The sequence below is a fragment of the Vombatus ursinus genome, unplaced genomic scaffold (genome assembly GCF_900497805.2).
Source record: "Vombatus ursinus unplaced genomic scaffold, bare-nosed wombat genome assembly UNPS02000749.1, whole genome shotgun sequence".
Taxonomy (NCBI): Eukaryota; Metazoa; Chordata; class Mammalia; order Diprotodontia; family Vombatidae; genus Vombatus; species Vombatus ursinus.
This window is the reverse complement of record NW_020940527.1, coordinates 5,868,759-5,881,974: the sequence shown is the minus strand read 5'-3', so window position 1 is coordinate 5,881,974 and position 13,216 is coordinate 5,868,759. Positions and strand designations below refer to the sequence as shown.

The window sequence follows — 13,216 nt, the reverse complement described above, 5'->3', positions numbered from 1 at the left end:
TCCTTGGCCCAAGTACAAAATCTTGGTATTATGCTGTCTCCTATAAAAAATATTTCACAGTGCCCACCCGTCTTTGTTAGCAGCAAACTTAAAATAGTTTCCTTTTTTTTTTAAAAAGCCATTTTTCGGCTGTGTCCGATTCTTTGTGAACCCATTTGGGGTTTTCCTGGCAAAGATACTGGAGTGGTTTGCCATTTCCTTTTCTAGCTCATCTTATGGATGAGGAAACCGAGGCGGACAGGGGAAATGACTTGTCCAAGGTCACACAGCTAGTGAGTGTAGGAGGACAGATTTGAACTCGGGAAGATGAGTCTTCCTGACTCCAAGCCCAGCGCTCTATAGCACAATTTTATCAAAACATACCTCAATTGCTTGAGAATCAGCAGTAGCCCGTGGCCTTGAAGGTCTTATGATCCAGAGAGAACATGGGAAGCTCCCACCATTAACGTTTCATGTTTGGATTTCTCATAAGGTTACAGGCCTACCACTTCAATCCACATTAACCTTACTGAGATCTGTACCGATGAAACTATTACACTGTGGTAAATTCAGTCAGTTAAAACTAAGTATAAAACCCAAAGCCCTCAGGCCCTTCAGATAAACAATTCAAAGAGCAAGGAAACTGTTACAGAAAGAAGAAATTGTTAAGATATCTTTCTCTTCAAGATTTACTACTCCTGAATTTCTTATAAGACTTAAGACAAGACTCCAGGAGGTTTAGGGAAAGTCACTTACTCACCCACCTCTTCCAATTCTTTAAACTAATCACCTCACTACAAATAGAGCCCCATCATTCAAATGCAAGGCCTTACCTCTTCTAGGTTCTGAGAGGTAAAAAAACCATGAAAACCCCTCAACATGAGCAAAATGTTGCCTGATCATACATTTTATTTCATCAAACATTTTATTCTGTACCTTCTACATGGGGGGAAGGTGGGAGGGGTATCAAGAGCCAGGGACGTGAGGGGGGGGGTGGCAGCTGAAAACATGATGAGGAATCACAAGAACCTGGGCAGGAAAGGTAAAGTCAGCCCCAGGGGCTTGGGAAAAAGCCACGGGACCAAAGTGGAGGAGCCAGCAGTTTGTCTAGCCTGTCCCTCTCCAAGCAGCTCTTCTGACCTAACGAGACCTTCCAGAGCTCTGGATCATCCCCAATGGGCAATGCCAGCACCTGCACAGACACACACGCACACACCTCATACACTAACACCCACACGAAACACACCTCTGCCGCAGAATCTTCCCCGCACGAACACAGACCACACCAGACACATGTGTGCACATACCTCCAACACACACAGCAGACAGTACCCCCACAGAAACCAGGCACAGATTCCCATATGCGTGCATCTCAGACACTGACATGACACACACCACACCAGACACACACCTCAGAGATTTCCCCCCACAAACACACACAGCACACCAGACAAAATACACACGGGACACTCGTGCATGCACACACCTCAGACACACACCCCACACACATATACCACACACAAAGCACACCATACAGATGCAGACACAACAATCACGTATGCACACACTCATACACACCACACACCTCAGACACAGACCCCCAACATGAAACACATCAGACACTCACACACCCTCCACACAAAACACACCGAACAGACACCACACACTCACGCTCGCACCCGCTCAGACACTGACACCCCCTCGTCACATACACACACATCAGACTGGACACCCTCACACGCATGCACACACTGCAGACGCTGACACCCCACGCACACACCAGACACACGCACATACCCCCTCTTCCTCTCACACATGCACACATACGCGCGCACCCGCACCCCCTCCCCAGGCCCGACCCTCACCCTCACCTCTGGCGGTCGCTCCCCCCGGACCCCCAGCACCTCGCCGCCCCGGGGTGCGTGGTGGGGGGAGGGGAAGCCCCGCCCCGCCCCGGGGCCCGGACCTCCCGCCCCTCCCCTCAGGCCCGGGTCCGAGCCTCACCTTGGCCAGGCCCGCCGGGCCCCACCGACACTCTGGGCAGGAGCCCTCCTCCTCCTCCGAGTCGCAGCTGCTGCCGTCACAGTCGCTGTCCTGGCGGCCCCTCGGAGCAGAGTCGGGGCCGGGGGCCTCTGGCGGGGGCGGGGACCCGAGCGAGGGCGGAGCTGGCGATGAGGGGCGGCTCAGCTTGAGCATCACACTGGGGCCTCGGGCACCGCAGCGCCCGCGGCAGCGCCCGCGGCAGCGCCCGCCCGAACCGGAACTGCTTCGAGAGGCGTGGTCTCGGCTGGCAGCGAGGCGGGGCCAAGTCCGGAAAGGGCGCGAGAACGGAGGGAGGGGAAGCGAAGGGAGGAGAAAGCGAGGGCGAGAGTGCGCATGCGAAAGGGCCTGAGGCCCAGGACCCTAGCCCAGGAGGACCTGAGGGTGGGGAAATAAAGGAGTGAGGAGCCAATGAGGGCGATGGGGCGGGGCTGCAGCCAGGGGGCGGGGCAAGTGGGCGGAGGGCAACCGTTTGGGAGGGCGAGCTTTCCTACAGCTTCTGCTGCAGCTTTGGCCCCCAAAACACCTGTTAGTGGCGGGGGGAGGTGGACACTTCTGGCCAGCCCATCCTCTGGACGGAGGACTGAGGGCTAAACTTAGCTGGGCCCGGATGACCTGCGTTCGAATACCACTAGCCGTGAGGCCAGGCCAAGTCATCAAACCTCTTGGAGCCTCAGTTTCTTCATCTGTAAAACGGGGCTAACGATACCGATAGCACGGGGGTGTTGACTCAGACGAAAGACTGTATGAGATCATGCTGAGAACTTTACAATGCGGCATAAATGTCAGATATTATTATCCCTCGGGACAGACGCCCGCGGGGTCTGATTTTACAGCCTGGCCCCAGCTGGATAGTTGGGGATGGGGGAGGGAAGGGAATCAGCATCCATAGAACGCCCGCGGGCGCTTAGCACATGTTATCTTATGTCAGGAGCCCTTGAGGACCTAGAGAGCCACGTGTGGCCTCGAGGCCGCCGGTTCCCCACCCTGTCTTATGTGACCCTCACGATAACCACCGTACAAAGCAGGCGCCGTTAATAGCCACCTTGGCAAGGATAGCTGGGGTCTAAATGCACATTCGAACCCAGCTCCTTCTGACTTCAGGCCCAGCATTCCAACCCCTTCCATAGTCAGCTGCCTCCAAGTCAAGGGGTGTGTGGGTGAGGAGCTGGAGGAGAATGCTGAAAACCAACCCTCTTCCTTTGCACCACCTAGATTCCTCCCTAGAGACAGGTAGTTCGGGGCTTCAAGCTCTAAGCTTCCTCCCCAGCTCTGACACTGTTATGATTCAGAGCAGGAAACAGCTGAGAAACTGCTCCCACCAGGGCTCAGTCAGTCATTAACTCTTCCCAGCAAGCACAGGACAAAAATGACAGAAGTCTCTTGCTGAGGGAAGCTATCAAAGGAATTCTGCCTGCAAGTCATTCATGGCAAATGGGCTGTAGGTGTCGGAGAACAGTTTCACCCTTCCCTGTGCTCAAAAGTCCTTAGACCAGATTATGCATTGACTCATCTCTTCCTCAAACTCTCCAATTCTAGTGCCAGATCCATAGCATCTCATTAAATTTAGAGCTGGAAGGATCCTTAGAGACTGCCTAATCCAAATCCCTCATTTTACAGATTAGAAAAAAACAAAAAACTGAGAACCAGAGAATATTTTATTCACAAGTCCTTTGCTCAACCCTCTGACCACTTGGCGTGTTCTTTTCCATTACCTTTGCAAAGATCTGTCCATTTCTATGATTTCTACCATTCGATAACTGCCAAATCCCTACAACTTGGCTGTTTATGTGATTGGAGTACCTGAGTAAAGAGTATGGTTTATTGAAACTTCAGGAACCTTCTCTGGTTCTATTCACAAGGCAGACATGTACCATGTGTCTAATCTCTTATGCAGCCCGGGCCACCAAGGCAATGTGTGATAGAATTTTACAAATCTATGATGATGGAAAGCTTGTGTCTTATATTTCTTCAATGTTCCGTCATTGTGTCTACCAGAGGACTGCACCCATAGGTCTTCTGTCAAGACTTGTGAGTTAAGGGGTTTCATTTATCCTTTCAAAGGAGAGGAGACACCAAGGTCTCTCCGTCTAGCAGCTTGGCCTTCTCAGGATAGGCTCAGATGATTAATGAGAGTGTCTGCCTGTTCTGGATTGGAACATGAAACAGGATATTTAACCTTCCTCAATCCATCTATACTCATTCTCCTCACTCACATGTGCAAATCTGGGCCTAGAGTTAGGTTCCAAGAGGAAAGCACTGTTGAACACACTGGCCTACCATCAGAGCTTCATCCCTAACGCACCCTGGCCATAGCTGCGTTAACCTCTCCCAATTCCCAATTCTAGTGGTCTCCAGGGGCAGGTATAGATGTTGGGAGGGGGCAAAGAAAGAAGAAAAAAGCTAATGGACTCTGGGGTGGGGAGGGAAACACCAAAGTTAATCAGGAAGGAAAAGTGACTGTTTTCTCTCTGGAGGCCACTGTGCCCTGCTGAGTCACTCACTGCTGTCCCACCTGTCCCTGCCAGTCTCTGGAAAGAAAAATGATACCTATGTGAGGGAAGGCACAAGTTCTAGGAGGGAGTTGTTACACCATCTACCCCACCCCACCCCACCAAGATACCCATATACACAAGCACAGTTTCTCCAAGATAGAGAGGCTAAGGTCTCTCCTGCTGATGTCTGGGGAAAAGGACTCCCCAAGGGAGATCGAAGCTCAAACAGATGATACTGATTCTCCCTGTCCTAGTGTCTCTGAAATAGAGCAGCTCCTCAGGACAGGGAGGGTCTCCTGCAGCCGTGTGGACGAAGTCTGGCCCAATCTCTTCATAGGAGATGCGTGAGTGGTGATTTGGGGATAAGAAAATGCAGTGGGGAAATTAGGGTGAGGGAGGAAAGAGAGGAAACCTGTTCTGTTAGGAAGGCTTTACAGCAGGGGTGGAAGGAGGTATACCGTGTCTGTAATTAGACATGACCATGGTGTGGGAGGGGAGGAGAGGGAAGGTTCCTAGGTACAACCATAAGGTGGGAGAATGAGAACACTCAGTATTCCTAGAGGAAGAAAAATAGTAGTCCTAGAAACTGGGAGTTTTGTGTAGATTCCAGATGTCTTCCAAAAACTCAGAACAACTGATAAGCATGTGGTAAGGCAGGCTTCAGGCGTAGAAGATAGAGCCAGTTACAGGGATTTGGGTGAAAGACAAGAGATGGAGTTGGAGAGGGCAATGTCGTTGAGGTTGCTAGAACCTCCGACTGGTCCATCTCGGCTTATTTCAGCCCATTCCCTCCCTTCTCTTGGCTCAGAATGACAGTGGGAGCTGGGGACAAGAAAAATCCCTAAAGCTTCAGGTCCAAAAGGTAACTTACAGATGTGTTGAAAGAAGGCATCAAGGAAGGTACATGTAGTATGGGGAGTGGACAAGGATAGTTAAGAATCTTCCCTCTTTCTTCTCTACCCAAGGTCTGGGCCCAATGAAACTGAAAACCCCAGGTAGCAAAGGGGGTCCCCCAAACCTGACTCTGTTGAAGTTTAGGGGCTTAGGGGTGTTGAGACCCCAAAATCATGACACACGGGTCCTGCCCAAAAGAATTCGACCCAACCCTTCTTTCTGCCAAAGAGAAGGTTTATTAGAGCATTAGTCATACTGGGCAATCTCTTAAGGAATCGAAGCATTTGTATGGCTAATGTGAACAGGCCAGATCTTAAGAATCTAAGCCCTTGGCTAATCTGAGCACTTTAAAAGAGACAAGATGGACCTTATATACAAAAAGACTGTGGGAGGTATTTAGGAGTGGCCAAGTAGTTTGGGGTGACTGGAGGAGGGGTCTAAAAAAGATCTGGATGGGCATAGCCAGTAAGCTGGGATGAATAGAACTGCCAGGGACCTGGACCACCAGAGGCCAAGGGAGAATGGAGTCTATGTAGGATTAAGGGTGGGAAGTGACCAGGGGCAATTGGGAGGTAACAGCAGAATTGGGAGATTAGGCATAGCCACAATGAAAAGCAAGTTGATAGGATTATGGCCTCAGGTGAACACCAGAGATTTGGCTAGGTGGGAAAGTCCAGGGTTTTTCCTTTTTGGGGTCCAGATCCCAAAGACATGGCCTTTTCCTTTTAGGGGTTCAGATCCTATCAGCTCCACACTATCCATAAAGAGAAATATGTGTTGGGATGAGAGGAGGAGGTTCAAGGGCTAGGAACAGGGAAGAGTAAGGGAGGGGTCCAAGGCTTGGGCTTGGTGGGTATTTCCTTTAGATTACACTATTCTTCCTCATCTTCCCCACATCCCTAACGTAGCCAGACTGGATCAATCCACTAGCCACCTTATCTATTGTTGTCTTCCTCTAGGGCCACAGCAAACAATCGCTTTGAACTGTGGAAACTAGGCATCACTCACGTGCTGAATGCAGCCCATGGGGGGCTTTGCTGCCAGGGGGGCCCTGACTTCTATGGCAGCTGCGTGAGCTACCTAGGGGTGCCTGCCCATGACCTCCCTGACTTCAACATCAGTGCCTACTTTTCTTCTGCTGCTGATTTTATCCACAATGCTCTCCTCACACCTGGGGGTATGAAACAGGGGTTGGGAATGCATGAGTGTGCTTTTCTGTTCTCCCTGCTTTGCAGTCCAACCAAGGAATATCCGGCTTGAAGAAATCCCTCACTATTGATGGGGTGTAGACCCAAGCTGAGACCTTTGCCCCTCACCCCAAAAAGGAATTTGGGTCCAATTTGTCTACCAGATTCTCCTTGAATTCTCCCACTTGATCAAGGAAGTTTCTGGCTTTCTCCTGAAGCTATAATCCTATCAACTGGCCTTTCATTATGTTCTGTGCCCAATCTCCCAATTTTCTGTTACCCTTAATTTAGCCTAGCTCTCCACTGTCCACTCCCTGTGGTGGCCATCTCCCACCCTTGATCCTATCTGAACTCCATTCCACCTCCCAGTCATTCCCATCAAGATTCTCCTCTCTTGGATCTCTCCCACAGTCTTTCTGTATATAGGATTCATCTTGTCTCCATTAAGGTGCTCAGATTCCATAAGAACCTAGCCAAGGGCTCAGATTTTACAATCTAGCCACTAGCTCACAAATGTTCAGATTCCTTAAGAGTCTGGCCAATATGGCAGATCTTTAATAAACCTTGTTTTTGACTGAAAGAAGGCTTGGGTCAAATTCTTTTGGGGCAGGACCTACATATCTCGCTCTCAATATTTTGGGGCCCCAGCACCCCTAAACATCTAGACCTCAACATTATGATGAGAAGGTTCCAGAGCGACTCAGGCTTCAACCCAGATGTCCTCAGACTTCCATTTTTGCCCTAAAATATATGCCCCATGAGGAAGCTGGGGTAGGAGAAAGGAGGGGAAAGTCAATGAAGGAGCCTGGAGAAGCCAAGAAGACAACTTAGAAAGGGTTGGGGGCAGTCTCTGCTCCTTCCGCAATTCCTAAACTCAGCTAACCAGCCTCAACTCTCTTTTCTTCATGTGGGACTCTAGACTCAGTCAGCACCATTTTCTGGGCCTCAGTTTCCTTATCTGTGCAATGGGATTGAAGATAATGATGGCTTGAATAAGTATAGTCCTTTACACTTATTTTCAGAAGTAATTATCTCTGCCCATCCTCATAAGTGTAATGAAGGGCAGGTTAAGTTATTCTACTCTTTTCAGAGATAAGGACAAAGAGGATCAGACCGGTGAAAGGAATTGCAAACAATCACAAGTGACCTTTGATAGAGCTGGGACTAGGGTCACCTCAGGGCCCCCCAAAACTTTTGTACTATGTCATTGTAATGGAAAATAGTGAAAGACCAACTAGGCTGGAAGTCTGGTACCCTGGGTTTAAGGAAGGTTCCCCACCCCTGGTTTAAGTTCTATCCCTGAGGTACTAGCTGTGTGGCCCTGGGGAATTCACTTCTGCTCTGTTTCCTTATCTGTGAAATGAGGAGGATGAAAGTTCTTGCTCCTCTGTGCCTCCCAGAGTTATTTTAAGGATAGCACTCCATAAATCTTGCAGTGCTATAGAAATGGAAACTGTTGCTATTGCTCCCAGAGGGGGAAGTTCCCGGAGCCCCTGCGAGAGTTAGTGAGTGATTATTTCTAGTGGTGTTGAGGTCTAGGGGTACTCAAAATTCAAGAGCAGAAGATGCGGGTCCTGCCCTGAATGAATTCAACTCAAGCCTTCTTTCAGTTAGACATAAGGTTTATTAAAACACCGATTGAGGTGCACAAGATTTTAAGAATTTGTGCCATTGGCCAGACTCTTAAGGAATCTGAGCATTTCACAAGGGGGCAAGATGGACCTTAGATACAGAAGGACTATGGGAAGGATCTAGGAGTGGCCAAGTAGTCTGGGGTGACTGGGAGGTAACAGAAGGACCTAGAAGGGCCTGGGTGTCCCAGGCATGACCTGGGCCACAGGGAAGGGAGAGATCTAAATGGAATTAAGGGGTGGGGGATCCATCTGGAGGTAACAGACCATGAAGGGCTGGGCTAGGTTAGAGGTAACTGAGAATTGGACATGGTCAAAGCCACAATGCTAGGACTGTTGAAAGGATTGTACTGAGGTGATCCTCAGGCAAATGCAAGGGATCTGAGTTCAGGGGCTGGGCTCTGGGATTCATGGGAAAGTTCCAAGGGGGAGGGGTCCAGAGCCCACGCCCATCCTTGGAAGTAAGAGGGGCTTGCCTCCCCCAATAGCTTCTCACCACCCATCTCCCTTTTGCTTATTCCTCCAGCCAAGGTCCTAGTTCACTGTGTGGTGGGGATCAGCCGATCAGCCACTCTGGTCTTGGCTTACCTCATGCTGAGGCAAGGGCTAACTCTGCGGCAGGCTGTGAATTCTGTGAAGCAACGCCGTTGGATCTTCCCCAACTCTGGTTTCCTCAAGCAGCTGTGCCAGCTGGACAGGCAGCTTCAGGGAGCAGGAGGAGCTCCAAGGGACTGAGAGAACAACCCCTCATCACGTTCAGGCTATATCCTCACCTTTACCCTGACCTTCAAAAGAGAATAGGACAGCAGACAGGAGCCTCACCAAAAAGGAGATTTCTGTCTCTGCAAGGCCAGGGATGGTTTGGGGTGGGGGAGGATTAGGAGCACCTTCTGTCTTTTGCCAGGATTGGTCTCTCATCCAGGACAGGTTAGTATGGCTCCTGGTGCTGGCTGCCCCAAGGAGCAAGGTGATCTGAATGAATATGCCTACTCTTCCTTGCCAACACGGGGATGGGAAGGGAGTGGAAGGGTTCCCAGGGAGCCCCAAGTAACATGCCTGCAGAGAATAGTTGGATCTCCTGGGGGTAGAAGTAGTAAAGAATGTTTAGGAGCCCAAGGTCTACTCTCTCCTATCCACTCATCCCTTAGGTTTCTTATGTTTCTCAGCCTGAGGACACCATCACGCTAGTCATCCCCTTTGAAAGATGCTGGTTTTCCACTCCTACATAGAGGGCTAGATGAAGTTTGGTGGGAGGAAAGAAGAGAGAAGGAAGAAGGAATATAAGATAGGGTGGGTAGGGGGTGATGATGAAGACAGGTATGTGTGTGGGTAGGAGGTGTGGACTGGGAAACTTGCTTGTTGCCTAACTTTGATGTCTGGGCCAGGCCCTTCTTCCTTCCCCTGAAGGCAGCAAAGGGGAAGAGATGAGGAAGGGCCTGAGGAAACTACCTCCCTGTGGTCATCAAATCCTAACTGGTACCACCATCTCCACCCTAACTTCTACCAAGTCATACACAAGACCCATCAAACCAAGAGCTCACACTCAATCCCAGGCCCTCTCCTGCCATTCTGGCTACCCAACTAACCCGCCAACAATGCCCTGGTTACCCATGCTAGATGTTGTAGGAGTATGTGTTTTTGCTGAGCAGGCAGGACCATCTCCAGCTTTCCTAAATTAGAGGAGCAAGATGGATGCCAGTGCTTGGGGGGGGGGGGTCTCCTTTCCCCTTATCTCCCTTCCTTCAAAGGGTCCCTCTAACCAAGATCTTACAACTTCACACATATCTCCACACACTTCTCCAGGCTCCTGACCCCTCTCCCCCCAATCATCAGTTTTCCCTCACTCTCTTTCCTTCTCTTTTCAGCACTCCTTTGGCCTCATTCTTTTACTCCTCCCACCCCACTCACCACACACTCAGGAAACCCAGGCTATGACCGTTTGGGCAGAGACTTCAGGCTAAACTGTCTCTTATGCCAGGTACTCAGGTAGAAATAGAGAAAAAGGAAGGTACATGTTACGGTTTGATTGGTTAGGTGATTGTTTATAATGGTTTGGTTACATGTGTTAACACATATGTCACACTTATGTGTGTATGTGTGTGTGTGTGTGTGTGTGTGTGTGTGTGTGTGTGTGTGTGTATCAACCAAATGATTGATATGGTTAGGGTTTGATAAGCCTAGTCCTAATATCCAAGTTTCCCTGGGCCAGAGGATATGGTAGACTTTCTTTTTTTTTTTTTTATGGTAGAGTTTTTGAAGTCATCCTTTATAGCCAAACACCTTTTCTCTGCCAGATTACTCCCAGTCTAGACTAGGAGGATCTCCTATTCTGAGATCTCCAGAGAAGGACATGTCACCGCTTCATTTCCCACCTTCAGTTGTTCATACTCCCTTTGGCTGGTGCTCAAATTCATCCAAAAGTCTATACTGAGTCCCTCCTTCCACCAGTTAAACTCACATCTTCTTGTTCTGTCTATAAGAGAGACAGAAAATGACCCATATTCCTGCTACCTGTGATACAGAAGTTTTTCTGCCCCTCCTGGTGACCATTTTTCCTAAGCCTTTCCACTGAACTTTAGTGATGATTTGCTTCCATTGCTAACTGCTAAATCAAAGGGGGATAGACTCTTTTTTGGGGGGGGGAGTGGATAGACTCTTTATCTAGCTCCTATTTTGAGTTTCAGAGACCCCAGTGACTGCAACAGACTCTAAATGGATTGGTATGGTCACAGAGGTTGAGGAAGGGGATGTGAACTGCCATGTAGGTGATATCAGAGAGGCAGCCTAGTATGCTAGAGTAGAGATGGGATTGAATTCTGCCTAGACATTTATTAGCTGTGAGCCTTTAAGCACACTGAACCTCTGTACCTCAATTTCCTCATCTGTAAATTGAAGGGGTTAAATCTGATAACCCCCTAAGGTTCCTTCTAGCTCAAAATGCATGGTCCTATGAGTTGGGGAACTGACTCTCAAACCAGTGAATAGATATACTGAAGACTGAACTTTAAATTTTTCTGGCCTGCTCGGGGAGACTGCCTACCCTCCAGGTCTCCAATTTGGGAAAATTCCAGAATGAATCACTAAAGATATGGCTGTTGAACCTCTTGAGTGGCAATGGATCATTATAAAAAGTCAGAGTGACCTTATTAAGAACAGGTCAAGTTAGACTAACCTCATTTCCTCTTTTGACAAGATTATTAAACTAGTATATGAGAGAGATGCCATGGTCATAGCTTATCTAGATTTTAGCAAGGTTTTTGATATCTCCTCCTATTCTCACAGAGAAGATAAAGAGACAAGGATTAACTGGTAGTATAGATTGATTCACAGCTGGTTGGATGGCTGGATTCAAAGAACTACTGCTAATAGTTCAGTGTCAGTGTGTCAAGAGGCCTCTGTGTACCCTGGGGATGTATGCTTGGCTTTGTGCTTTTTAATATTTTTTAACTATGACTTGCATTTTTAACAGCTCACCAAATTTGCTGAAGCACAAAGCTGGGAGAGCCAGACAATATACTGATTGATGAGTCAGGATCAACAAAGATCTTATGCTGAATCTATTAAGATGAAATTCCATCAGGATAAGTCACTCCTCTGGGTACCAAATGTCAGCTGCACAAGCACAAGATGGGAGAGGCACATGGTTAGATAGCACTTCTGAAAAAGATCTAGGGATTTTACTGGACCACAAGCTCCCCATGGGGATGATGCAGCAACTGAAAAAATACAAATGGAATCTTGGGTTGCATTGAAAGGCACGGCTTCCAGGAATAGGGGGGTGAACTTTGCTCTTATCAGTCATCATCTGATATGTTATGTTCAATTCTGGATGCCATACTTTAAGATGAACATTGGCGAGTTAGTGTGCAGAACAGGGCAATCATGGCCACCAAACATGGTTAAAAAACCATGATGCTTTGTCATAGGACTGGCTAAGAAAACTGGGGAGGGGGGGACATTTAGCTTGGAGAAGAGAAGATGGAAGAACATGATATATGCTTTCAAATGTTTGCAGATCTATTTTGGGGAGGAAGAATTATATTTATTCTGTTTGACCCCAAAGGGCAAGGGGTCAATTTAGGCTTGACATCAGAAAGAACTTCCTAACAATGAAAGCTGTCCAAAGGAGGAATGGGGAGCTTCAAGAGGTAGTAGATTTTCCCTCTCAGTAGGCCTTCAAGAGGAGGTTGGATGACTATTTGGGTAAGTTATAATTTACGTTGGGGTTGTACTAGAATTCAGTGCGGCCTCAAGCCCACAGGTTCCCCACCCCTGTACTAGATGGGTAATGAGGTCCCTTCCAATCCTCAAATTCTGTGATTGTATGATCTCCGGCAGTCCCAAGTCTCCTTTTTTTTTTTAATTAATTTTATTTTGAATTATCAACAATCACTTCCATAAGCTTTTGAGTTTTAAAATTTTCTCCCCCTCCTTCCCCACCTCCCTCCCCAAAATGGAGTGCAATCTGATATAGGCTATACATATACATTCCTATTAAACATATTTTCACATTAGTGATGTTGTAACTAAGAATAAGAACCAATAGGAGGAACCACCAGAAAGAGGAAACAAAACGCAACAGAAGAAAAAAAATAGCAAATAGTATGTTTTGATCTGCATTCAAACACCATAGTTCTTTCTTCTTTGTGGATAGCATTTTGATCCATTCTGCTATCCACTTCCGTTTCATGGAAGAGTTCATCCCTCCTTTCCTTTTCTCTCAGTACATTTTCTTAGATCAAATTAATCCACTTACTTGGATCCATTTAACCCACTTGATTAGATTTTTTATCATTACATCAAAGTAAATTTATACCCATCCCCTTTATGTATACCCCTTTAACATGGTATAATAACAATACAGTTCTCAAGGGTTACAAGTGTCATCTTCCCTTGTAGAGATGTAAACAGTTTGCCCTTATTAATAACATGTTTCTTTCTGTCCTGTTTACCTTTTATATCTCTCTTGAGTCTTGTATTTGAAGACCAA

At 47.8% G+C, this 13,216-nt stretch overlaps 2 protein-coding genes across 2 annotated transcripts in view; one reads left to right on the top strand and one right to left on the bottom strand.

Annotated features, from left to right (window-relative positions):
* The window catches only part of SAMD8 (sterile alpha motif domain containing 8), a 51,125-nt gene extending 49,044 nt beyond the window's left edge, over positions 1–2,081 (bottom strand). Inside the window, exon 1 of the mRNA XM_027860719.1 lies at positions 1,984–2,081. The gene's annotated coding sequence lies outside the window, so the exon portion shown is untranslated. The remainder of the gene's footprint in view (positions 1–1,983) is intronic.
* A 2,616-nt stretch (positions 2,082–4,697) lies between these two features.
* On the top strand, positions 4,698–8,961 carry LOC114039552 (dual specificity protein phosphatase 13-like). The gene is made up of 3 exons (XM_027857347.1): positions 4,698–4,858; positions 6,368–6,585; positions 8,753–8,961. The coding sequence occupies exons 1-3, from the start codon at positions 4,698–4,700 to the stop codon at positions 8,959–8,961; spliced, it is 588 nt and encodes a 195-aa protein (XP_027713148.1).
* Positions 8,962–13,216: the final 4,255 nt, after the last annotated feature.